Raw genomic sequence first — 27,279 nt, 5'->3', positions numbered from 1 at the left:
TAAAGTTTACAGTTCCGTGATTAAGTACATAGACAAGTAACTTTTAACCACTGGGACTTAAATTTATAAAATGGATAATGACATATAGAGTTGTGAGAGAATTAAATGAACATATGTCAAATCCCTATCTTTTTTTAATTTTATATTTTTAGTTATCATGGATACATAATAGTTGCATATATTTATAAGGTACATGTGGCTGTTTTGGTACAGGCATTATTTAGCTGCTGTGATTTTTATTCACCCAGTGACAGGTACCAACATTATAGATACAGTGCACAAGATTAAAATCCTTAGTATTTCAGTTTCAAAATTATTATTAAGACTATTATAAAATTTTTTCCTCGACTACTCTAATTCATCCTATTGTGATCTTGCCTTTCTGGGCTCTTAGCATTATTGATTTTATAGTTTTAATGATACATAGCCATAAATTGCCTTGATGTATTTTGATTGTCCTGGTATTTTATTTTACATGTATATACGTTGTCTCTCTCTCTGGATTTTAAGTCCAGTTGCAGATTGAATGGAATATAACTTTGCATAGCTATAGTCCTCTGAGCAATGGCATAATACCATATTTCCCAAAGTGTATTCCTTGAAACACCAGTCCCTCATAGTGCTTTGTCAGATAAAGATTCTGTGATCAAATTTAAGTTTAGGAAGTATTATGCGCTATGAGTTTTGCAGGTTCATAAAATTTGTTAACTTATTAAAACTGTTGGCAAACAGTTGTTCTTATAAGTACTGAAATCTCATCATTTATGTACCTTCTAAGTTATTTTACTTTTTTAGTAATTTATACGTTTTATCAAGTTAATAAAACTAATGCCGTAAGTAATGTGACAAACTAGTTAATTTTATTTCACATTTCCAAGTGTATCAAAAAGTAATGGTTTGATTCAGATGATGGCTTTACTTGATATTAAGCTAGAAATTATAACTCCTTTGATAATGAACTTGTCTTCTAGTTTACCAGTTTGCTTAACTTTAGGATAGCGAGGAGGAGGCAAACAGGATAAGAACAGTTGCTTCTCAGTGGGAGACTCAGTGTTATGCATAAATTTAGTGTTTATTGGATTGAATGTGAATATGTACCATATATATCATATTAAAATGTAACATATAGAAAATGTTTTTTTCTATGGTTTTCATTTTGCTACTGTTATGTAATTAACAGTCTTCAGTAGTATCATTGCAATATCATTACGATCAGTAAAATTTATTATGACCTTATGTGTAAATTCAAAATACTACACGAAAGTAAAATTTACTTAAAGCAAAGAGGATAGCTTTTATGGTGATTATAGATGATACATCATTACATGTGGTATAATGAAAAAGACACTGTATTTGGACTAAGAAAACTTTGATTTGCCATTTGTCAGCTATGTGACTATAGTTTACTTAATGCTCCTGATAGACTTCAGTTTCCACATCTATAAAATGATGGAGTTGGATTTCACCTATAATTCTTTATTGAGGCCCAAAATGCTAATAAACAAGTAGCCAGAGTGAAAGAGAATAGTTACTCCAAAGTAGTTTCTAATCCAAACTACCATTGGCAAAGCTAGTTATTCCTTTTTTTTTTTTTTGGAAGTATGACTTGATTGAGGCAATTAATGATCAGAAGTAAATTTAAAAGATACTTAAATTTAAATAATTTGAGATGTTAGAGCTTATGTGTCCTAAGTATGTGACATAGATACATATGCTGACATCTCTAATGAAGGCATGAGCACAATGGAAAATAGCAAGTAATTGTCACTACAGTTTTGTGGAATCCTAATTAGTGAAACTTGCTGGAGGAATTAGGGAGATGTAGGTCAAGGGGTACAAAGTCACAAACATGTAAGATGAACAAACCTAAAAATTTGTTAGTACAACATGAGGACTATAGTTAATAAAATTGTATTATATTTGGGATTTTTGTTAAGTAAGATTTTAGTTGCTTTTATCACACACACATAAAAGCAACTGTGAGATTATAGATATGTTAATTTGTTTCAGTATAGTAACCATTTGACCTATCTATATGTATCCTATAGCATCATGTTATAAACCTCAAATATACCCAATAAAATTTTTTTAAATAAGACTTGATTACATCTTAATATAATTATCAGCCTGGTTTAGTTTTTATTGATAATTGATAGTTTCTTTGAGCTGATCATAACATGTTTTTTACATGTTCATGCATATTAACTTTTTGTTACTGCCTTCAGGCTAATTTACCCACTTAGTTGTTTTTACATATGTCCTTAATATTCTTTTGTTTTCCACAGGCAGTGTTCTGTGAACTAAGGTCCTTAATATTCTTTGTCTTAAAGGTTTGGGTATTTTCATACCATATATTTTTTATACCTAGCAGGTGGTCTAGAGGATGAAGAGAATGATTTTTGGACTCCTTACTTATTTTGAACACATTTCTGGGTCATATAAGAAGCTAACATTCTCTTAAAAGTCTTAAATGGTTAATTTTATTTTCTGGTTTTATGCCTTTTCAGGACTTATGAACCAAAATATATTGTCATTTTTTTATACTAACTGCATTTTACTAACTCTTAAAATAGGATCATAGAACTCAATGGTGGACAGCCACCTCTAACTTATAAAAGATTCCAGACTCTCATCAGCAAAATGGAACCACTAGAGATACCAGTAGAGACAATTACTTCAGAAGTGATAGAAAAGTGCACAACTCCTCTGTCTGATGACCATGATGAGAAATATGGAGTCCCTTCACTGGAAGAGCTAGGTGAGTGTAAACTGCAGTCAGTGTGGAGTTTAGGAGTTAATAAATCAGTAATCACTCAGAAAATTCCACTTCTAATTTTGCCATGTATTTTGCATTAGTAGGGAAAGAAAGAAAGGGGACAAAAAGAAGAAAGAAAAGAAACTAAGAAGTGATAAATCTTTACATTATTTATGTGCTCTATAAATATGTGATCTATTGTCATCACCTTAAGGTATACATACTAAAGAATAGAGATCATGTCATGTCCTCTATACATGAGGGCCTGTTGAGGCCCTTGGTTCATTTTTATGCTACTTTCATAATTTTTTCGCAAAGCCATTTGTTCTGAATTATTGTGGTTACATAAAAATTATTTTAGTTTCAGAAGAATGATTTTTTTTTCTTTTCTTTTTTATTTTTTAGGTTTTGATACAGATGGCTTATCCTCTGCAGTGTGGCCAGGTGGAGAAACTGAAGCACTTACACGTTTGGAAAGGCATTTGGAAAGAAAAGTATGATAATGTTGACTATATAGCCATGCTCATATTTCCTAAATGTCATTCAAAATAATTTCATTATCTTTTAAAAACAAAGAATAGACTGCTGAAAAGGGAGGATCGAGGGCAATAGTAAAAATAGCACAACCCTAATTATTTGAAAATTAATGCCTGTGTCCTCATTTAAATGCCCTTTCCCCTCTTATTATTTCCTCTTTAGCTACTACCGTACTGCCTCTTCTGTTCTTTCTACCTAAGCTTGTATCTGATGACCATAACTTTGAAGCTAGGGTAGAATTCTTTTATTTCATCTTTACCTCAGTGTTGAAGAGACAGGTCGAAGGTGCTCTTAGCCTTGTGTTGAAAATTTGAAGATAATTTATTTCACATGAGGATGGCTAAAGCAAAAGAATGCTCACTTTTTTTATCCTGTCTTATTTTTTATTAAAGCATGTAATTCGTGGCTAAGATAAGATTTTATTCCCTAAGAACTATGTAACTTTTTAAAAATCTCAATTTTGAGCACACTTTTAAAATGGAAAAGGCAATTAATTAATGTAATTTTCTCTGTCTTTTCAGGCTTGGGTGGCAAACTTTGAAAGACCACGAATGAATGCAAATTCCCTCCTTGCAAGCCCTACTGGACTCAGTCCTTATCTCCGATTTGGTTGTTTGTCATGTCGACTATTTTACTTCAAACTAACAGATCTCTACAAAAAGGTATTATCTAAAATTGGAGCTTAAGGCTAGGTGTGGGTAGCTCATGCCTGTAATCCTAGCACTCTGGGAGGCTGAAGGTGGGAGGATCACTTGAGGTCAGGAGTTTGAGACCAGCCTGAGCAAGAGTGAGACCCTGTCTCTACAAAAACCAGAAAAATTAGCTGGGCTTGGTGGCGTGTGCCTGTAGACCCAGGTACTGGGGAGGCTGAGGCAGGAGGATTGCAGGAGCCCAGGAGTTTGAGGTTGCAGTGAGCTATGATGACGCCACTGTGCTTTAACCAGGGCAACAGAGTGAGACTCTGTCTCCAAAAAGATAGATAAATAAAAATTTAAAAAGTAATAAAATTTGAGCTTAATTTTCAAAATACTTTTGAAGAAATTGCTAATAATACTTCTTTGCTTTTTGATCATAGGTAAAGAAGAACAGTTCTCCTCCCCTTTCTCTTTATGGGCAACTATTATGGCGTGAATTTTTCTATACAGCAGCAACAAATAATCCACGCTTTGATAAAATGGAAGGAAACCCCATCTGTGTTCAGATTCCTTGGGATAAGAATCCTGAGGCTTTAGCCAAATGGGCAGAAGGCCGGACAGGCTTTCCGTGGATTGATGCCATCATGACACAGCTTCGTCAGGAGGGTTGGATTCACCATTTAGCCAGACATGCAGTTGCTTGCTTCCTGACACGAGGTGACCTGTGGATTAGTTGGGAAGAAGGAATGAAGGTAGGTGTTCTGACTAATATAGCATGGTCTTATTTTGAAGGAATCCATACTTTATTAAAATAAATCCTAAAAGTTGTCTATTTTATTGATTCATTTGTAGTCTAGTTTTTCAGTAGATAAAATATTTAATCCTCAAAATACAGGCACACTTTTGGAGAGCAGGATGGTATAATCAGACAGGAGAAATGGTAAAACTGGTTAAATTGATTAACCTAAAGTCATTTCAGTGGTTAAACAGGCATAACCATTAAGGGAATTACAAGGTTTAATACTCTGGATTTATTGGATAGATATTTTTATAAGTGATTGTTCCTGTCACACACAGCATTCACCCAGGAGTTCCTAGAAATAAGGAATTCATATTATAAATTTTAAAATAAATCATTTCACCTCACATCAACACCACAGCTTTTTCGTAATACTTCTATTATGAAAAGGGAAGCATACTACGTTTTGTGATATCATCTTGTGGTTAAACATAACAGGACTTACATACATGTTTTACCTTTCTGGCTATATCACAAATTTTCCCTATCCAAGGACTGTTTCTGATCCTGTGGGGTTTTTTTGTTTTTTGTTTTTTGTTTTTTTGTTTTTTGTTTTTTTGCGTCTCTTATATTCCCTAGTGTACAGAGTTGTACACAGAGAAAAATGTATAGCACACACTTAATGAAAGCATAAAAATCACTTATTTTAATTCTGCTTTCTTTTGGATCAAGTAATTTGAAATTCAAACTATGTAATGCTAGTGCATTTTTTAAAAAGTGCATTTATATCTGGGTATGCTTCCTTTATCCAGGCCAATGTATTAAGCTTCTAAGTTTTTTTGGTTATTTGGTAGCATTTTTGCTTTCTTGAAAGTGGTTTACTGCACTTTCTGTATCTACTAATATCCTATCTTATCTTTTCATTCAGTGACTTGAGTAATTTCTTATCTTCCCTCCCCCAATAACATGACAAAGGTTGAAACAGTAAATTCTATTCAGAAGTCTACTATATTACCAATATGTTTCTTTCCTTGAAATAGCTCACTATAGAACAGAGCATACACAAGGAGGCTAATTTTGGATTGTTTAATTTTACAGTTTTTTTGGTAGATTTTCTTTGCTTTGACTTTTAATCTACAATGACCTCGAAAATGCTTGCTTTGAGAATTGTGTGTGTGCAAACTAATTGGTTACTGTTACTTCTGAAGGTATTTGAAGAATTATTGCTTGATGCAGATTGGAGTATAAATGCTGGAAGTTGGATGTGGCTGTCTTGTAGTTCCTTTTTCCAACAGTTTTTTCACTGCTATTGTCCTGCTAGTTTTGGTAGGAGAACAGATCCCAATGGAGACTATATCAGGTAAATCAAGAGTGATTATTATTCGTTTGGAATAGTTAATCCAAGAAGAACTTTTCATGTTTAAGCAATGCTTAAAGTATTCCCACTCAAGATGGGCAGCAGAGATGAGGAGAAGGGTAAACAGATCATTTAAATGGTATTGATTTGATTTTGGTCACTCATAGCTAGTAGTTCATTATAATTTGCTTATAGTGCATTTTATTAATAATTTTTCTTCTCCCAAAAGGCGTTATTTGCCTGTTCTAAGAGGCTTCCCTGCAAAATATATCTATGATCCCTGGAATGCACCAGAAGGTATCCAAAAGGTAGCCAAATGTTTGATAGGAGTTAATTATCCTAAACCAATGGTGAACCATGCTGAGGCAAGCCGTTTGAATATTGAAAGGATGAAACAGATCTATCAGCAGCTTTCACGATATAGAGGTCTAGGTATGTCAGTAACTACCTTTGATTTATTCTTTTGGCAGCTGTTTACATACCTATCCTTGAATTTGATCTTGATCATAATTTAATAGGAAATTTTGTTGCCCTTTAGGTCTTCTTGCATCAGTACCTTCTAATCCTAATGGGAATGGAGGCTTCATGGAGTATTCTCCTGCAGAAAATATCCCAGGTTGTAGCAGCAGTGGAAGTAAGTGAAAAGGAAATTTCTGTACTTAGTAACATAAAGAGATTAATAATCAGATACATTGTTTATTGAATCTCATTGTAATATGTTTTATAAAACTCTATCTTGAAAATTAATAGGTTTTTTGTACACATGCATACATGTGTATCCCACAAACACGTACCGTCACTCAATCAGCGACATTTTAGAGAAGGAAGATACCATTACATGTAGTAGATACTGTCAAGTTAAAGGTCTTGCAAACTGAAGGAGGAGAGCAATTTTAAGGATAAAATGAAACTCAAATCTCATATTTTCATAATGCTCATTTTTTACTCTCCTTAGATAGATATCATCTGTAAGGTACTTAATTAAGGTCAGTGGCCCTGTGAACATGACCAAAAGATTTATCATATACATGCATAGGGGCCTCTAGTCCTTTGTGCACATGAATTTTTTCTTACAAAGTCTGTTCTGTAAGTTATGTTTTTAATTACCATGCGAATTCTTAATATGTATGATATTAATAATGTCAAGAAGTCAGTATGTACTAGGAATTTGAATCATATCAGTTTCCTGTGGCTCTAATTAAAAATAGCCTGAAGCCAAGTAATTTGATTAATAACAAGGCAGCATTTGAGGAATGCTTACTTAAAAATAAAAAGTCAGATGTTCTAGATTGATATTAAGAATAAAACCTTTTAAAAGAATTGAACCTTTTTGAATTCAGAAATATCCTGTATCCTTATGAGAGCAACATGTATTTTATCCTCTGAGAATTAGTTTTTTCAGAAGCAAAGAATAAAAGCACTCACATTCTGACTGCCTACCTTGTGCCCAGTAGTAGGGGATTTTTGCCTATATTCTCACAATAACCTGAAGATGGGGTGGGGGTGGGATCTACATTTTATGATTGGAGAAATAATCCTAGAAAGGTTAGGAAACTTAGTCAGGATCCTACAGTTAATAAGTAGTTGAGCTAAGATTCAGATCTAAGTCTGACTAGCCTCAAAGCTCGTACTTTTTCCTGCATCATTGGGCCTTTGCAAATGGAATGCTATTGTATATATATGTGATAAAAGATAAAATATTTTATTACTGGAATGTGATTTACCCAGCAGTCAAATTTTAATAGTTGCCAATGATGGTAGTATACTTCAGAAATGTTCTTTCTCAGGATCTCCTACAATCTGAAGTAAACTTCAACCAGATGTGATTTCAAAAGTTCTTTCAGATCTCCTATTCAGTTCACAGCCTGCCTTGTCAGCCCACACATGAGTGTGAGGGACAGAAGCTCTATGAGGCACTAAACTAACAGGCAGGTAGCAGAAGGATGGGAATCAGCAGGCCTCAGGTGCCTGGCTAATGGACAGTGATGATATGCACTGCTTCTTAGTCCACTCAAACCTATATCCCTTTATTTGGAATTATCTTCAAAAGCTAATCATGGTAGCAAGTTAAACTGGGATAATTTTGCTTCACAAATTTATAAGCCTAAGGTAGTTTATGATGTAATAGAAGAATTAATAAATCTTGAAATATTTTAATCATGTAAATATTTGCCTGTAACACTTTGTAGCTAGATTCTATAAGGCTTTCAAAAGATATAGAAGACATAAAAAGCTACATAGAGCTTACAGTCTAAATGGGGGTATGGAGGAGCAACAGAAACAAATGAAAAAAGTGATAAATTGTTAAGATCCTGCCTCCATGTGCAATAGGAGAAAATGGGGAGATCATTGAGAGCTGAAGGAACTAGAGAAATTTTCTTGAAGATGGTGGGTTGGGTAGCATGTGGGTAGCCAGATGCAGGAGAAAACATCTTAGGATTCTGCTCCATTTGGAAGGACTTACATGCTTTTAAAGGACATCTCTTTATGCCCTACACTTACCCTGTCTAGGCTTTTATTTTACAATACCTTACAAAGAACATTAAAGGGCAAAATTCTTTATGACTTTTCTTAGGTTTTTAAGTGACTGTGGAACATTCATAATCTCTGCAATACAAATTGTATTTTTCTCCTCTGTTTTTTGTGATTTTTTTTTTTTTTTGTGCTCAGGAATGGAATAAGCCATACATAGATGAAGTACTTTTGTTCTTATAATAAAACAGATCACAATCTGTTTCCTATAGCAATATATTTTAGTTTTTCTTTAATTTTTAGTTTGCTTTTTTTCTATTATAAAATATCTTTTCATCATCAGCGTTATTAGTCATTAGGGAAATACAAATTAAAACCACTAGGGATAATACTTTGCTCCCACTTAGGGTGACCAGCTACCACTGATTGCCTGGGATTGAGGGGTTTCCTGGAACACAAAATTTTCATTACTATAGCCTGGAAAGTCCAGGCAAACTGGGGCTAATTCATCACCCTATACCCACTAGAGTGGCTGAAATAAAAAAGACAACACCAAGTGCTGTGGAGGATAGGGAAAAACTAGAACCTTCATACATTGCTGAGAGGTGGGGTGTAAAATAGTACAGCCACTTTGGAAAACAGTTTGGCAGTTTCTTAAGCTAAACATAAATTTACTACACAACCCAGAAATTCCATTCCTAAGTATCTACCCAAAAGAAAAGAAAACAAGGGCGGGCTCAGTGGCTCACGCCTGTAATCCTAGCACTCTGGGAGGCCCAGACAGGAGGATTGCTTGGGCTCAGGAGTTCAGACCAGCCTGAGCAAGATCAAGACTGTCTCTATTAAAAGAAGAAAAATTAGCCGGGCATCGTGGTGTGCACCTATAGTCCCAGCTACTCAGGAGGCTGAGGCAGGAGGATCACTTGAGCCCAGGAGTTTGAGGTTGCAGTGAGCTACAATGATGCCACCACACTCTAGCCGGGGTGACAGAGCAAGACTTTGTCTAAAAAAAAAAAGAAAACATATGTCCACGCAAAGATGTATAAATGAATGTTTATAGCAGCTTTATGTATAATAGTCAGAATGTAATATATCCATACAACGGAATGATATTCATGAAAAAGAACAGAATACTAATGTATCCTACAACATGTATGAACCTCAAGCACATTATGTTAAGGCAGACACAACAGACCACATACTGCATGATTCTATTTATATGAACTATCAGAAAAGGCAAATCTTTAAAGACAAAGTAGATTAGTGGTTACCTTGGGTCTAGGGGTAGGAATGGAGAATGAATGTATATAGGCATGAGGGTTGTTTTTGGAGGGGATGGAAATGTTCCAAAACTGGATTATGGTGATGGTTACACAACACTATAAGTTAACTTAAAAAAAACAAATCATTGAATTGTACCTTAAAATAAGTGAATTTTATGGTATATGAGTTATACCTCAGAGGTGCTTTTAAAAAAAACCATTCACTAGAGAGAATTTTTTAAAACTCAGAAAATAGAAAAGAGGAAGAACAAAAATCCAACAGAGACAGTCACTATTAAAATTTTAGTGTATTTCCTTTCAGTAGTCATAATTTTATAAGTGAAAAATTCTTTCAATGCTATTGAAGGCATAACGTGAGGGGACGTCTCAAAACTTTTTTGAAAACAAGAACTGCTTTTAAAGACAAAAAAGGTATTTTCACTCTAGGGTTTCCATCTTGTACACTGTTGACATTTTGAAATTTAACTGCTGTAGTAACCCTGAAGACATGTGAATATGGGGATTTTCAATTTGGTGAGTGACTAAGCTAATAACAAGCCAGTTGACCAGCAGAGCTTTGTTCTATACTCATTGTCTCTTGTACTGTTATTCCCATGAAAATATAATTTAGTACATTTCATAGGTTATAGTGGTATTCATAAATTTAGGGAGATGGAAGATCTTGAGTAGCTCTCTATCATGTAGCTCTCTAAAGAAATAAAATACCATCTTAAGAAAATTCTCAGTATATGTATTGGACTTATTAATTTCTCCCCTCCTCCCCAAAGGTAATCACTCTCCTGATTCCTAATACTGTAGTTAGTTTTGTAACGTTATAGAAATTGAATCATTTAGTCTGTATTCTTTTTTGTGTCTAGCTGCTTTTACTCCATATTTTGAGATCATTCTATTTATTTATTTATGTATGTATGTACACTCCAAAGGGGTCAGAGTGGGCATACATCCAAAGAGACAGTGGCCATTCTCATTTTTAAACTTAGTACTGGGAGAAGGAATAGAATTGAACTTGAGAAAATGAAACTAAGGTGACCAGTTTATGACTTATCCTAAGGGCCACTTCTATGAATCTTCCAGTAAAATTGACCTTTTCCTTCCTTAGAGGCCCCACTGTGTCCTGTACCAACATCCATTCCAATACCTGACAACACTTCTTTGTACATTGTGATTTTATTTATCTATCTCCTCCTACTGGGCTGTGAACCCCTTGAAGGCAGACCCCATGTCTTAGTAGTTTTTGTATCGTTAGTACCTGGTATAGTCCCTAGCATAAAGAGGCACTCAGCAAATGTGTAGGATTTAAGTAAATAAAATAATAAAATGTGTAAGGTATAAATGAATGTGATAATTGAAAATGTTATTTGTTGACTTACTGTGATACAATATAAATGACATAAAACCATTGTAACCATTTTTAAGTATACAGTTCAGTGTCATTAAGTAGATTCACATAGTTGCGTGGAGTTTTAAATAGTGTTGTACAGTACTCAGGGGAGGCCTTACTGATGGTAAGACCAGTAGTAGCACCATTCAGTGGTGAATTTGCCATAGTGCAGATTCTGCCCTTCAGGCTTACAAGTCCAAAAACTGAATGTTTTCAGTATAATTAGAGATGACCATTCTGTGAATGACAGACTAGAAATTTTAAGATAATGTGAATTAAAATATCAATAGGCAACACCAGTTTATTAATTTATGGTAGAAATATCTCTTTCTAATGATGGATGATGGTCTCATCTCTGATCCAAGGTATCTACTTTCCCAATTTTGAGTACCTAAAAAAGCTGTATTCTTTTATCCAGAAAAACCTGATGAGCACAAAATTAAAATAAAAATAAGCACATAGGCTTGCTCAGGCCATAAGGTAACCTATCCAGGGGCCAGAATTCTCATATTTTTCTATAATCTGGACACACTGACAAAAATGGTTCTCTAAAACTTTTCTATGTTAGGCAACCTATTCTCCTGTAACGTTGTTTTTGGAAGGGTTTATGTAATTGCTCAGGCTAGGTAACTGCCACAAAGTCCTATGTCTTCTTCCCCTTGTGTCATTTGAATTGTTTAACTCATCTGGCAGGCCCTCATTCCCTTATCTCCAAGGAAATATGTTTTGAAGGGCTGTAAAGGAGGAGTGTGGAAGAATGGGGCAAGAGTGAAGGAAGGATGTCTGTCTCACTGTTGCCCCAGTGTTTTGCCTTTACGGTCAAGTTTCTAATTGTAATCTAGTAAAGAAATGTTTTTTAAGAAAATGATTATCACTGATTGTTCCTTTGAACTGTCAACATCTCTGTGAGCCTAAATTTAAGTTTTACAGATTTGAGCATGTGATTTTTGGTTCATAGGAAGGTTGAGATTTAGTCTTAAGTGCATATAAAAGTGACCTTAAATACTGAAAATTTGGATTTTTAGTCTTAATATTTACATCTTGGATTGGGTTTTAAGTAATTTTACTATGTTTTAAATACTAACAGATTGCTCTCAAGGAAGCGGTATTTTACATTATGCTCATGGCGACAGTCAGCAGACTCACCTATTGAAGCAAGGTAAGAATGAAACATTTGAGCATACTGTTCTCACTTTTCCTATCTTAAACATACTTTTTTTTTTTTTTTTGTAGACAAGGTCTCACTCTGTTGCCCAGGCTAGAGTGCAGTGGCATAATCATAGCTCACTGCAACCTCAAGCTCCTGAGCTCAGGCAATCCTCCTGTCTCAGCCTCTCAGAGTGCTAGGATTACAGGCATGAGCCACAGAGCTTGGTCTTAAATGTACATTTTTAAATGTGTAGGACGAAGCTCCATGGGCACTGGTCTCAGCGGTGGGAAACGCCCTAGTCAGGAAGAGGACACGCAGAGTATTGGTCCTAAAGTCCAGAGACAGAGCACAAATTAGGTAAATATTTTAGAGCTTTATTTCTTGTTTTAGTAGAGTGTATAATTAACATAAATTAAGATAATTTCCAAAATGGAACTCATCTCTGTTTTCAAACCAGAGAATCTTGAGGCATAAATTTGTAAGCAGTTGTTATAGAATCAGTCAGTTTTTGGACAAGAGAAATGCATGTATAATGGACAAATTGCTGCACCCAGTTTTATGGTCATCTGAATTGATGCTCTTTAAATCTGAAAAACTTAAGATTTTATGGTCAAGTTTTTCATTTCTTTACTATGTGATCATGAGTCTAAAACAAAGTGGTCCTTTTTATTTTAGTGGCATTAATATAATCTTTTTATGAACTTTCCCCCAAACCTTTGCCTCTTAAATGTTTACAGATTTCTTTTATCTGTTGTGATGCTTCTAAACTCTAAATTCTTTCCAGTCTGGAGTAGTTTAAATTTTTTTAAATGCTGCGCTTTTTTAGAAGTATCAAAAAGCCATGCCTGCATTCAGTTCAGTGGGATTTGGGATACGATTTTATGACTAAATTAATATGGAAAGTATTTATGTAGTATATTTACCAGTTTTTAAAAACTTTTTGTTTCTTCAGTTATCTTAAACTGTTTACATTTTTGTCACTTAGTTTTTTATGCCAATCTAATTAGACTATAAATATCTTGAAGATCAATAAACACTCATCAAATTTTTATCATTTAATTCTTTGCAATCAAGCTTTACTCAGTTTTTTTTCCCTTAAATCACAGAACACATTCAGGAGGAATACTGTTGCAGCTGAAATTGGTGGGGAGTTCAATACTTTTCAATTAAATTATTTTAAAATGTTCTTCATTGATGGAAAACAGTTACATTTTGAAATGCGTTGTTTCTAATGACATTTCTGTGGTTTTTAACTTTTTAATGAATTTCACATAGGACAAATGGTAATTTGTATATAAAGAACTTGGTAAAAGAATTTGCTTAATGTAAATGTAAATAGTTACAATTAGTATAGACCCATCAATATATTTTTGATAATTTTTCATGTATGGTAAAATGTTAAAGTTAACAAACTGATATTCTAATATAAAACTCAAAAGTTTTGAGAGTCAAAGTGGGAAAACAGGAGGTTTTTAGACTTTCTTAAGAGACTTTGTTAAAATTTTAGGACAAAATTTTCTTGACGTTGTTTGATCTAACTTTGTACTCTTTGATAATAATGTTTTAGAAAATGTGCATAATCAAAATTGGTAGTTGTAGCCTCTGTTAACACAGATAATATATGTTTTAAAGCTTCATGTATACCAGTTTTGACTCAAACTTATAGAAGATCATGTGTTAAGTTCCCCTTGTCTCCCTTTCTTTGTTCATTTACAGTTAAAGTGACCTTGTTATTAAAGTATATGCAAATATGAAGTCTTATTTAATTTGTGTTTTTTTTTTCTTTTTTGATTTTGGTAAGGAGGAGACCATCACTATCTGAGGTATGATTACGAATTACAGAGATAGATTCAGTAAATTCTGTAAACCACATATCATCATTTTGAATGAAGGGACAGCTACCATATATTTAATAAAACAGTAGTTTTCAAAATTATTTGCAAGAACGATTTAAAACCAAAGGGAATTTTTCATGTAATGGCACTTGTAACTATGAGTTAGGCAGTATGGGGTAATAGGTAAGAGTGTGGGTCTGGGGTCAAATGCCTAAGCTTTGTGATCTTGAGCAAGTTCTTAAATTCCTTCTACACCTTTTTTTTTCTCATCTATAAAATGGGGATGAGCATAGTATCTGTACCACAGTCCAGTTCCTTGTAAAATGCTCATAGCAGTACCTGGCATGTGGTAGGATACTCAATAAATGTTAGCTACAGGGCTGCCATGTTGCATTGCTCCCTGGAGTGTACAGTGCACAGTCTGCATAGCTGTAAGCCACAGCTCTGATTAACAGCCTTTATTGTTAATACAATTGTTATTACTCCTTTACTGTTTTCTAGTTAGCCTAGTTCTTGCCACTCTGAATTATAACCAGTGGCTTTTCATTTTCTCATCTTCAAGAGTGGTAGATATTCAATATGCTAATTCTATTTAAAGGTAACTAAAGATAAATTTGAGGCAAAAATGCAGAAACAATAACATTTTAGATGATATACATTTTAAAAATAGCCTGGATAATGAATTAGCAATGATCAATAAATTCTGTTACTGAGAAAAAGGAAAAAAAGCCTGTGTCTTATCTTTGTTTTTTCACCACTGTTAAAAAGGAGTAATATTTTAATTGTTTTTCATGATACCTGTACTTCACATCCTGCTGTTTGTCCTGATTGCACTATACAGAGGTGAGAAATTCATAGATCTGGGATTTACCATTACCATCCCAGGGGGCAAAGATTCCATCTTAATGCAAATAAATAAGCATTGGTGAAAAAGTACATTCTTTCAGCATATGCACTAGTATATTACTTATAAATGTAGAAGGATTTTGTTTTGTTTTTTCGGGGGTTTTTTAGAAAGCTTTTTCAGTTTGGTCTAAATTATGGTCAAAATGAATCATTGAAAGGGAAATGGAGGTATCAATCAATGTGCTCCACTTGAGCAGATGCACTAAGTTTGAATACAATATTCTTCCCCTTACTAGAAAGGTTAATGTTCTAGAAATTCTACCCGTGGTTGAGGGATTTAAGACCTTTTATTCATTCAACAAATACTTACTGAATTCTTATTACCAAAAACTGTGCTGACAACTTGGAAAAATTGAATTGAGGGACCCAAGATTTTGAATGAACCTACGTTAAGTCCTTATGTTTTTTACATTTGCTTAAAATAAATTAGTAAATCTGAGATATAAAAGAGTTACTTCTACGTTTTTTCTTATGGGGTAGTGACATTTTCTCAGGGGCAAAGCTACTGGAACTCCAAGTTTCCTAAAATGCTGGGAAGGAGAGGGTGTGAAAATGTCAGCTACAACCCTTGTTGCCATTGGGGCGCAATACGCGGTTCCCTGGAAAGCCGGTTCCCGCGCTGGCCCACCTCTTCTGCCCCGCCCCTGCATCTTGGGGAGGGTCACGCAGCCTGTGTCCCGCCCTCTGACTGGCTGCGTTTGGGGCCACGGGGGCGTGTCTGTGGGCCCACCGACCACCCGAGCCCTGATTGGCTATGGGCGAAGGGGCAGGTGGCCTGGTCGGCGCTGCTGGGGAAAGTGGCTAGCAGCTTGGGGCCCAGGCCTCCGGCCCCAGGCATCGGGAAGACAGCGAACCTCGAGGAGACTGACCTGGGAGGGAGGGAGGAAGGAAGGAAGGAACCAGGGCCCCTGGACTCCCTGCGCCTTGCTTGGAGCGTACGCCGACAGGTGAGTCGCCCCTTCCTCTGCTCCTGGAGGTGATCCTCACACCAACACAGCTGCTGGGTCGGGACCCGCCCACAGCGAAACGTGCCTCGCCAGACCCTCAACTCCGCCTGCCTGGCTTGGGCAGAGGCCCAGGCAGAGGCCGGGCGTTGCAGGTCGAAAGTTTCTTCAAAAAAGCAGAGGTCTAAGATACCTCCATAATGCTTTCCACAGGGGTTGCACTAGTTTGCAGTCCCACCAGCAGTGTATTAGTGTTCCTGTCTCTCCACACCCACGCCAACATGTGTTGTTTTGGGTTTTTTTGATAAAGGCCATTCTCACTGGGGTTAAGTGATATCTCATTGTGGTTTTGATTTGCATTTCCCTGATGATTAGAGATGTTGAACACTTTTTCATATGTTTGTTAGCCATTTTTATATCTTCTTTTGAAAAATTTCTATTCATGTCCTTTGCCCACTTTTTGATAGGGTTGCTTGATTTTTTCTTGCTGATTTTCCTGAGTTCTAAATAGATTCTTGTTATCAGTCCTTTATCTGATGTGTAGTATGCAAAAATTTTTTCCCATTCTGTAGGTGATCTGTTTATTCTCTGGACTGTTTCTTTGGCTGTGCAGAAGCTTTTTAGTTATATAATAAAAAAAAAAAAAAAAAAAAAAAAGCAGAGGTCGCACTTGTTACTGTGCGGCCTTTTGATCAGTCCCAGAGATCCTCTTACTTAGACCCTCATTTTCCCTTGCTTAAAAACACTGGGATTAATTTGAAACTGTCAGCAGATCATACGTGTTATAAAAGCAGACTTTTATTGAAATTAGTGGTGTAGAGGGGACCGTACTAAGTATAAAAATTGTGTGTATTGCAGAGTGAATTTCATTCCTAAAAATGCTTAAGAAACATGAATCGTCAGAGAAAGGCACACACTGTGATTTAACAAGTATTGATCAAGAGTGTTACTATATGTAGGGCACAGGGCTAAGAGCAGGACTCTGGAGTCAAGCTGTTGGATTTGAATCCGAAGTCTGCTGTTTAATTACCTGAGCAACCTTGGGCAAGCTACTTTACCTGCATCTGTTTCCTCATGTTTAAAATGAGTCGTTGTGATGATTTAATGAGTTAGTATATGTGAAGATTTTTCTAAATGTTCTAAGTGATTTATGGTATTAACTCATTTAATCTTCACAATCACCCAGGAGACACTGTCCCCATTTTCCTGATGCCTAAACTGAGGCAGGGAGAGGTGAAGTAACTTCCTCAGTCATAACACAACTATTGACCAGGAATTAAGCCCAGGCAGTCTGGCTCCAAGGGCCCACAATTGCAGCCACTACATTAAGTTACCTCATGAACTTGGTTTGTTCCTTCAGTTTCAATTGGCAAATACTGATTTTGTTACTCTGTGGACCAAGTTCTTTGCGGAGTACAGGGGATAAAGCAGAACAGCATTCAGTTCCTGCCCTCCTAGTGCTTGTCAATCTAGTATAGGTTGTTCATGGCTGGGCTGCAGGGTATCCACAGATCCTGCTAACGTCATTTGCAAAATGTTGTGGGCATGTGTCTTTTTTCCTGGAAAGAGTCTGTGGCTCTCAGGTTCTCAGATGGTCTGTTATAAAAAGAAAGGTATGAAGAAGTGTGGTTTTAGCAGAAGAGCTAATGCCTAGCATGATGCCAGCCACACAGCTTGAGCTTAAAAAAAAAAATCCTTGCTGGTTGAGTGAATGAAGAACTTAACACGAGTTTGCTAAGTGCTACAGTAGGGTTGAGAGCAGGGTGCTGTGGAAAAGCACACAGAAAGGTCACCAGCAATTCCAGCTGGGTGAAGGGTGGGGAAGCAATTCACTGGAACACTGTGGTGAACTGTCTCTGCCCTTGTGGAGTGTTGAGACAGAAACAACACATGAACAGCTGCAGCTGTTGTACCACTTGTGCACGACAAATGTAGCATTCCATGGTGCCATGAAAGCCCATAATGTCCAGGAGGTTTCATTTATTCATGAAGGTAAGGGAAGTTTCCTTGAGAAAGTGACACTTAGACATAGGAGTTAGGGGCATTTTGGGCATGGAGAATAGCCCAGTCTTCAAAGACCATGTGGTAGGAACTGGTAGAGCACCAGGGACTGAAAGGAAGTGGATGCAGCTGGTGTAGCAGAGGGAGATAGAGTTTGGGTGATGGCAGAGCCCAAAGAGGCCTTGTAGGCCATGGTAAGGCATTTTTGTGTTTTATTTTATTTTGTTTTTATCCTAAAATGCCATTGAAAAGTTTATTGCAGGGAGATGACAAGATCACATTTGAGAAGAACCTGGAGAGAATCCCAAGTGTGCTGAGGCCCCGGACAAGGACAAGATTTCTGGAGAGAGACTGTAAGGTAAGAGGACCTGCAGGGCAGACAGATAAAGGGTGGTACAGGAAGGAAGGAGGAGAACCAGGGGAGTAGAGTGTCCTGGAGGTCAAATGAGAAAAATTTCAAGGAGCAAGTGGTCAACTGTACTGAAAGCTACAGAGGTGAAAGGAGATAGGAACGAAAACTACTCATTGGCTCTAACCACGTGTAAGTTATCTTTGTTGGGAGCTATATAAGTAGGAGGAGAAGAAATGGAGAGAAAGAAGGGTCTGCAAGAATTAGCTGAGGGACGAGAAAGGTGGGGTTTAGCTGGAGGGGCAGTGAGAGGAAGAGCCATGGCAGTGAAGGGTGGAGCACTGGAGGAGGATACAGCTGAAGGAGCACATGCCTGAGAAAGAGGAGTTTAGAGTTCTCAGGCCAGGGTGGTTGGGCTCAGCACAGGATCAGGGATTACCCTGGATAATGAAAGGTGTAACTGTAGGGAAGGGGAGATAGTGGTAGGTATGTTGGTGTGATGAGTTGGTCTCCTTTCTTTGTGCAGGTAAGAGACAAAGGCATTGATTGAGAGTTAAGGAGGGAACAGGGGCATGGGGAAGGCTGAAGGTGAGTTGAAAAGATTTGAGAGTGGGAGGTGTGAAAGAGTGAGTTGACTAGAGCTTCTTTGAGGAAGTTCTGGCAAAGAGAGCCAAGTATGCAGCAATGACCAGAAATGAGCCTTCTGGCCCTTCAGGGAATTGCAAAATAGGAGGATGAGGATGGAGGCTAGCTGGAGACAAAAGCTACATTTCATATATGGTAAAAGAAGCATCCTAGATCATGGGGAAGGAAAGTTTTGTTCAAAAAATGGTACTCTGTGATAACTGTTGATAAAATCTGTTTAGATTCTCAGCTCACACCAAGAAATTTCAAATTAACTAAAGGAGCTTACTTTTAAGATTCAAACAAAAATATGGATGAGTATTTACTGATCATTTGGTGGTTAAAAGCAGTAGGAATCATAAAGCAAAGGGAAACTTCCCTGACCTTCCTTTAACCACTTAAAATTAACCACTTTGTTCTAACACATGCTATAATAGGGATTCATTTTGAAAACATTACAGTAAGTGAAATATGCCAGACACAAAGTATGATTCCACTTATATGAAGTACCCAAAATAGGCAACTTCATAGAGACAGAAAGTAGAACAGAGGTAACTGGTGGCTGGAGGAAAGAGGGAATGAAGAATTATTATTTAATGGGTATAAGATTTGTGTTTGGGATGATGAAAAGTTTTGGAAATAGATAGTGGTAATGGTTGTACAACATTGTGAATGTACTCAGTGCCATGGAATTGTACACTTGAAAATGGTTAAAATGGTAAGTGTTTTGTTATTTATATATTGCCACAGTTTTTTAAAAGTGACTTCTTTGGTATGCTAAAATATACCATCAACAACTGAAAATGTTTCCAAAAATGAGAAGATTGTATTTCTTAATGTATAAAGAATTTAAACAAGTCCGTTTTTAAAAAGCCGTAAGATTACAGTTTAAAAAGGCAAAAGGTGGGAATAGCTGATTCAGAAAAGGAAATAAAGATGGTTAAGATAATTTATTAAGAAAAGCTCAGCCTCAGGAATAATAAAGGAAAGTAAGTTAGTGTTGTATCATTTTCACATATCAAAATGAAAACTGATGAATCACCCATACTGCTAGTGAGAATGTCAGCTGGGACAGTTTTTCTTGACGTTAAATTTAGCAACTTGGCTTTTCAAATGTTCACATATTTCATCTTCAGGAATTCTATGTCTAGGAATTCATCCTAAAGGAAGAACATGAAATGTGGACAAATATTCACATACAGGAATGAATTACAAAATTATAGTATATCCACCCCATATACCAACATTTTAAGTGTTTACAGAGCATATTTAATGCCATCGTTAGATACTTAATGTTTAAAATAAAAGAAGAAGAAAATAAATTGTATATATAAGGTGTACTCATTATGTAGAAGTCAAAACATTGTAAAAGTTTTTCACTTGTACGGTCAGCTGTGTTTGCTCATCAGAAAGACAGAGCAAGACAGGCTTTAATTGTTCAGACAACTTACCTGAACACATCATAGTTCACCTTGGAGTAAGCAGGGGACATGGGAGACAGCCTGCTTTTCTCTTAGCCTCATTGAGCAGGAAGCCTCTCTGTCAGTGGGAGTACCTTGCTCTGGTCAATGTATTTCTAATGTTTAATGATTTATCATTTTTGTTAACTCCCAAACCAAGCCAATTACTTCATCTGGTGCTTATCCAGACAACAGGATCTGTTCCAACCCTTGAGGAACTCCTGGCTGTGTTGGACTTGCTGGGATACAGTGTGTTAATCTCCTGTGTGGTGCCTGCTTAAGAGATTTTCAAGGAAAATTCTTAGTTTTTATAATTTTCACTTTAAAGGGTGAATTCAGAACCTAAGTCCATGTGCAAAGCAGCCTTGCTTTATGTATTCATTATGTCAAAATATGAATTGTCTGTAGGTGGTGGGATTGTGAAAATCTTTTTCTGCTTCCTTCTACTTTTCAGAATTTGGCAACTTCTCTGTAATGACTGTGTTGCTTTTATAAGCAGTTATTTTGGAAAACAGAAGCATTTAAAATACATTTTTTACTTTTCAGCTACTCTTTGTAAATAATATACTTCTGTCTAAAATACAATATAAAGTCATATTACTACAAGACTTTTAGCTCTAGAAATTTCCTAGTAATGGCTACCATTTACTGAGTACCTCCTATGTACCAGGCACTGTGCAAAGTGCTTGACATGCATTTGAACCCTCACCTGTAAGGGTTAGATGCTATTCTCTCCATTTTACAGGTAGCTGCTATTATTATTAATGCTCATTGAACATTTACGGTGAGGCATTGTTCTAATCACTGTTACCTTGCTTTATCTGAGGCTAGCCAACTGACCCAAGATTGCCCTGTAAGTTGGAGCCAGGACTGGGCATAGGCAGTTCAGCTGCAGAGCCCACACTCCTCCCCAGCATGTGGTACAGGTGTGGGACCTGAGCTTGGGGATGCCGCACAGTGAGTGGAGAGTGGGGTCCCAGCCTAGATCTGCCTGTGCTTCATCATTATGCTGTACCTCCTCCCCCCTGATGGTTGGCCCAGACATTTTAAAAAATTCTTTAAGCCAGGCATGGTGGCTCACGTCTGTAGTCCCAGCTACTCAGGAGGCTGAGGCAGGAGGATCTCTTGAGTTCAGGAGTTCAAGGCTGCAGTGACCTATGATTGCACCACTGCATTCCAGCCTGGGTAACAGAGCGAGACCCTGTCTCTTAAAAAAAAAAAAAAAAAAGTTTTTTAAAAAAAAAATAATATTTTCATCTTAGCTAATGGTATTAGGAATTATCTGAAGAAAACTCCAGTTGAACCACTAAAACAAAAGCTGTGCCTACAATTATTTTAGTCTCCATGAGCACTAAAAAATGAGCTATCATCACAAATGGTAAACCAAAATGGGGGTGGTGGTCTTTACTTTTCCTAATAGAATAATCATTTATTTGGATTAATTAGGACAGGCCTGAAAGTGAAGAGTCCTCCACATATATGGCAGGAGAATTATCAGAGGCAGGCATTAGAAATGGCTTTTCTTTCAAACCCACAAAGAATAAGGGAAAGCTGCTATCTGCCTAAGTAGCCCAGTACTACACTTTTGTGGCAGGGCTGAGGCACTTAGGAACACTGTAGGATATTAAAAGTTAAACAAACAAACTAGGTGTGTTTTCATTACCAGAGACAAAAAATATATATAGGTGAAGGAGTTAAAAATATACCACTGTGACGTATTGACTATTTTGAATTAAAGGCACTTGAAAAACAGTAGGTGTAAGATCATTCTAACCTTTCTGTTTCTTAAAAACAGGAGATGAAATTTTCATGTGAAAGACACCTTCCCTACAGCAAAAGGATTAACATCCTTATCCTCAAGGACTAGAAATCAAGACTGCAAAAATTCTGTGCAGACTTTGTTAAAATAATTTCTTTTGAGCCTCACCCATATAGTTTAATTGCCTCTTTACAACTTACTATTCTTTGTCCAATTAGTATATACGTAACTGACTCTAACTGCTTCTTTGGGTCTTCATTTCCTTATGAAGGCTCCCATGCCACATAAATTTTATTAAATAAATTTTATGCTTTTCTCCTGTTAATCTGTCTTACTCAATTTAATTCTTAGGCCCAGCTGGGGCCTTAAAAGAACAGAGGTGGAGTTTTACTGCCCCTACAATGTCAAGGGCTATACTGCATCAGACACAGTATAGCCATCTCACAATACCTGGAGATGTCAAGTGGGGATATCTAGTTAGACTATTTTAAAAGTATGGTCACCATTCCACAACTGACCTGATTTTCCATGGCTCCATTGGAGCAAGTCACATGGCATTTCTCAGTTTACCTGGCTAAGACTTACACACACACATACCCACACACTCTCAAAGTAATTGGCTCATTTTGGGTGATAGTTACTCAGCAAAAAATATTTACTCTAAAATATAAAATTAGGCCTGGCATGGTGGCTCATGCCTATAATCCCAACACTTTGGAAGGTCCAGGTGGGAGGATTGCTTGAGGCCAAGAGTTCAAGACCAGCCTGAGAGACATGGTGAAACCCAGTCTTTACAAAATTAATTGGATGGGCTGGTACATGCCTGTAGTCTTAGCCACTCAGGAGGCTGAGGCAGGAGGATCACTTGAGCCCCAGAGTTTGAAGCTGCAGTGAGTCTGATGACACCACTGCACTCTAGCCTAGGCAACAAAGTGAAACCCCATCTCAAAAAAAATAAAATAAAATTAGAGATGACTCCCCTGCCCCTTTCTTAATAAGTACCTGCTTTATCTAAACAACTTGAAAATGTAAAACATTTCAGAAAACTGTGTTTGTGTATATATATGTCTCCCCAAAGGAAACAACAGTTGTAGGAAAATGAATTTGTATCAAAATACCATTTGAGGTGTGTGAAGCACTGAACTCTTGCGCTCTTGCTGTTGGTCTGCAAAATGGAAGTAAGTACTTCACAAGGTTGTTGTAAAGCTCAGACAATGTATTTATAAAGTATAAGATGTCTAAGTCATGAAGAGGTGTATTACAATTAAACTATTTAAGAGGATATTTTTAATATTTCACATAAGTAGTTTTCCTATCTAAGTCCATTTTATTTCCATACTTAAACAGTTTAAAGTTTAAGTGTATGTGTTCTAAAGTCAACACCCTGACTTATTAAACGCCTTTATTTTCTTTCTTACAATGAGTACATTTTGAGTCCAGGACAGTGTTAGCCAGTGGACTGCAGGCATATTTGCTGATGAGATCCCAGCCCTGCAGGCTGTGGTCTTTCAGAAAGATGTGATCAACTCCAAAATACAGACTGTTTTTAGCATGCTTCACCTGTACAACTGATAGTCAAAATAAAGAGAACAATGGAAAAGCTTTAGAAATTTTCAGTTGATATTAGGAAAATTCATAGATTAAAAGATGGGTACTTTTAGTGGATGAAAATCCTATGTTGAAGAAATTGCAAATATTTTACAATAACTAGGTGCTGATGAGACTGCTGTAGCCAGTATTTTGGAATGCTGTCTGGAAACAATTGTCTGTAGTCCAACTGCTGTTAACACCCAGAGAAAACTCTGGCAGTTGGTCTGCAAAAATGAGCAAAAGTTAATCAAGTTATAGAAAAGCTTCCAGAATCTTTCTTCCCTGTTAAAGACCAAGAGAACTGGAAGCTGAATGTTCAGTTCTTTCAAGAGTTGGGAATCAAGAATGTGGTCATTAGCAGATTTTTAACAAGTGCATCTAATATTTTTCATAATAATTATGAAATTAATTCACAATATTCTTCTTGTTAGGAAGAATAAGCAGATGATAATTCCCAAGAGAGTTTCTAAATGTAGGTGGCTCTGAGGCCAACATGAAAGTTTGGCTAACTAAAATTAATAAGCCAAAATTAAATTCTCCTGCAGCTATAAAGGAAACACTAGAATTTCTCCAAGAACAAGGTTTCTCAAACTTTAAAATTCTCCACCTTCTGTCCAAACTCAAAGGATTTCTTTTTCAGCTTTGCCCAAGAAGTATACAGAACAGTATTTCCTTCTCTAAAAATGCTTTTTTAAATGCACAGATCATGAACTAAAGCAATTTGTTTTGAAATGTCTTGCCCTTTTATATTATTCTGTTCCAGTTTTAGAAGGGAGAATGCAGGGATTATTGAAAGAAGGAATTTCCATGGCCCAGGTAAGAGAGACACCAATGGTTCTTGAATTAACGCCACATATAGTGCAGTACAGGATAAGGAAACCAGATTCCTTAGGCTACAGAGTAGCAGTGGTCCTCAACCTTTTGGCACTAGAGACCCATTTCATGGAAGACAATTTTTCCATGGACCGTGCGGGGAGGGTGGAGCTCAGGCAGTGATGCGAGCGGCTGAAAATACAAGTGAAGTTGTGCTGGCTTGCTCATCGCTCACCTCCTGCTGTGCACCCCCTCCTCCCCTAAGTTTCATGGAAGACAGTTTTTCCACAGACAGGGGTGGGGGGTGGCAGAGCTCTGTGACCGGTCCCTAACAGGCTGCGGACTGGGGATTGGGGACCACAGGAGTAAAGGACGGACATCTAGCAAATCTAAATGGATCAAAAAAGGAGTTTTTGAGTTTGAAGCTAACTTTGGTAAAATTCAAGCCAAAAAAGGAAGGCCATCATTTAACCCTGTGGCACCATCAAATGTTGAAGAGTGACTTACTAATATCCTCTCTAGGAGGGCACAGTGAAACTGGCTAACAAAGACTTATTCAATTCAGGCAGTTTATAGGCACCAGTAATTTTAAGGACCTGCTTACCTTCTGAGTTATGTCCTAAGTTACCTCTAAATAGATAATCTCTGACTTATTTGCTATATTTTAAAATATAAATTGCGTTTATTTTAAATAAAGTTGGTATAACTTTGACCTTAAACTATTATTTCAAAAACTTATGTACTATTAAATGGCACATCAGTATATTTTATAAGTGAATCATTTCTAAGAAATTGACAAGTACTCCCTTAATTCAAAGTAGGGCTACATTTTTATTCATATAGGACATTTCATCCAGGATGCAAATCCAGTCTTCCTCACTGCCATCCCTGAAACATCACTTTGTGTTCTGAATTCTGTAGCTTTGTGTTAAGTGAAATATTAGCAAACTTCTATCATTTTTTTTTTTAGAGAAAACTAATTTCATCTTGTATTTGGAATAAATGAATATCTTCGAGAACCAGGTATTAATTATTCAGAAAGAATAGTTAGAGCCTGTTTGTGTGGTCAGTTTGTTTAAAATTGACCATTATATCTCTCATGAAACACTTATGTGCATTCATTACTTTCCTCATTTTAAAGATGAGGAAACTGAAGCGTGGAGAGGCCATTTAGTTGCTAAGTAGCAGAGCCCAAATTTATTAAGATCCGACTTCTGTTCAAACCTAGTGAACAGAAAGGATTACTTATGAGTTGGCATAAAAGAAGTCACCCCTACCTGACATGCCAAAAGAAATTAGTACTAACAAGTGTGGGGACTTTTATGCAAACTTCTCTGTAAAATTTCTTAACTTAGAAATTACTAAATTTATATACATTTGCAATAAATGCAGCTTTTCAGAAAGCTTTCTGAAAATCCAGGTTTGCCTATGAGGGAAAGTATGTGATGGTTGGCACTAATTTTAGGGGTGGTGTTTCAAGTTTCCATTTCTCAATCTAAAATAAATATTGTCCAGATACAGACTGGCTCACTGTCAGCTGTGAAGTTTCAACTTTGTAACAAATACACAAGGAAACAATCGACTCTGATGCTGAATATCTGTGCACTAGTAGTACATGGCCTTCTGAGTATAATGAAAAGATTATGAAAAATGCAAATAGTATCCTCACTCTTTAATCCATACATTCAGCAAATGCAGGTAACTCTCATTATCCAAATCTGTTCAATTCCTTAGTTAGGATAGCGAGAGACAGCTCTGTGTACAATGCTTCACAATCCTAAGAGTCAAGTACCATTGTTTACTGTTCTACAGATGAGGAGACTCAAGAGAAGTCACGTACCCAAGGTCACACGGGAATGTTTATTCAAGAGAAAGAATAGCAGCCAGTACGGCTGGAGCAGGGTTATGGGGAGAGTGGCATGAGAGGAGATGAGCAGCACAGGCCCATATAAGGAGCAGACTCTCATTCTAAGTGTTGATGGGAAACCCTTGGAGAGTTTTTAGTTTATGTTTCTAACCCTTATACAAATTATCAGTGCATGCTCTCTCTCAGTTTGGAATGTATTATATGGTTACCTTGGTTGCCTTGTCAATTTTGAGATGCCTACTAGACATCCTAGCAGGGATGTCAAACAGGCAAATGGCTAAATCTGGAGTTGTGAGAAATCAGGACTGAAATTAGCATTTGGAGATTTGGAGATCATCTGCATGTCTATGGTAACTTAAAGCCATGGCTCTAAATCCAGGAGACTGACTGGAAAAAGAGTGTAGATTTGGAGTAGGGTGGCTGGCCAAGCCTGGAAAAGGTTGACCAGAGGAAGAGTTGGTCAGAGAAAGGGGAGACCTGGTCAATAACAATGAATGCCACTGAGGGGTTAACTAAGATACTGAGACGTGACCAATGGATTTGGCAAAAAGGAAATCATTGGTTTACCCTATCAAGAGTGATTCTGGTGTAATGAGGAGGTTGAGGAGGCCAACTGGAGTGGGTTGAAAAGTAAATGGGAGATTAGGAAGAAGCAGGAACTATAAGGTTTTTCAAGAAATTTTGCTACAAAGGGAATCAAAAAAATGGAGGTTGTGAGACTGAGTAATTTTTGTTTAAAGAACATGTTTATACACTCATGGGTATGACCCAGGAGAGACAACTAAGAGATTGAAAAACTGTAGGATTAATATCCATGAGGAA

General features: G+C 36.7%; 2 protein-coding genes across 9 annotated transcripts in view; both read left to right on the top strand.

Moving 5' to 3' along the window:
• Positions 1-14,064, top strand: part of CRY1 (cryptochrome circadian regulator 1) — a 71,711-nt gene extending 57,647 nt beyond the window's left edge. For 5 of the 8 annotated variants that reach the window (XM_069491445.1, XM_069491443.1, XM_069491444.1 and 2 more), the window contains 10 exons: positions 2,574-2,758; positions 3,161-3,249; positions 3,814-3,954; positions 4,368-4,679; positions 5,875-6,026; positions 6,253-6,455; positions 6,562-6,657; positions 12,247-12,318; positions 12,563-12,666; positions 13,416-14,064. In XM_069491445.1, coding sequence (XP_069347546.1) covers positions 2,641-2,758; positions 3,161-3,249; positions 3,814-3,954; positions 4,368-4,679; positions 5,875-6,026; positions 6,253-6,455; positions 6,562-6,657; positions 12,247-12,318; positions 12,563-12,666 — 1,287 coding nt within the window. In that variant the 5' untranslated portion in view covers positions 2,574-2,640 and the 3' untranslated portion in view covers positions 13,416-14,064. Of the gene's footprint in view, positions 1-2,573; positions 2,759-3,160; positions 3,250-3,813; positions 3,955-4,367; positions 4,680-5,874; positions 6,027-6,252; positions 6,456-6,561; positions 6,658-12,246; positions 12,319-12,562; positions 12,667-13,393 lie in introns of all 8 variants that reach the window. The other 3 variants (XM_069491439.1, XM_069491438.1, XM_069491442.1) reach the window with 3 other exon arrangements.
• Positions 14,065-15,602: 1,538 nt separating this feature from the next.
• MTERF2 (mitochondrial transcription termination factor 2) lies at positions 15,603-25,092 on the top strand. Its single transcript, XM_069491255.1, is given in 10 exon segments — positions 15,603-15,997; positions 23,628-23,771; positions 23,773-23,831; positions 23,834-23,856; positions 23,859-24,027; positions 24,030-24,203; positions 24,239-24,465; positions 24,468-24,683; positions 24,962-25,003; positions 25,006-25,092. Coding segments are annotated over 10 exon segments (1,536 nt in total).
• The last annotated feature ends 2,187 nt before the right edge of the window (positions 25,093-27,279 follow it).

Source organism: Eulemur rufifrons, chromosome 16 (assembly GCF_041146395.1).
Source record: "Eulemur rufifrons isolate Redbay chromosome 16, OSU_ERuf_1, whole genome shotgun sequence".
Taxonomy (NCBI): Eukaryota; Metazoa; Chordata; class Mammalia; order Primates; family Lemuridae; genus Eulemur; species Eulemur rufifrons.
The sequence above is the reverse complement of the archived record's forward strand: the minus strand, read 5'-3'. Positions and strand labels throughout refer to the sequence as shown.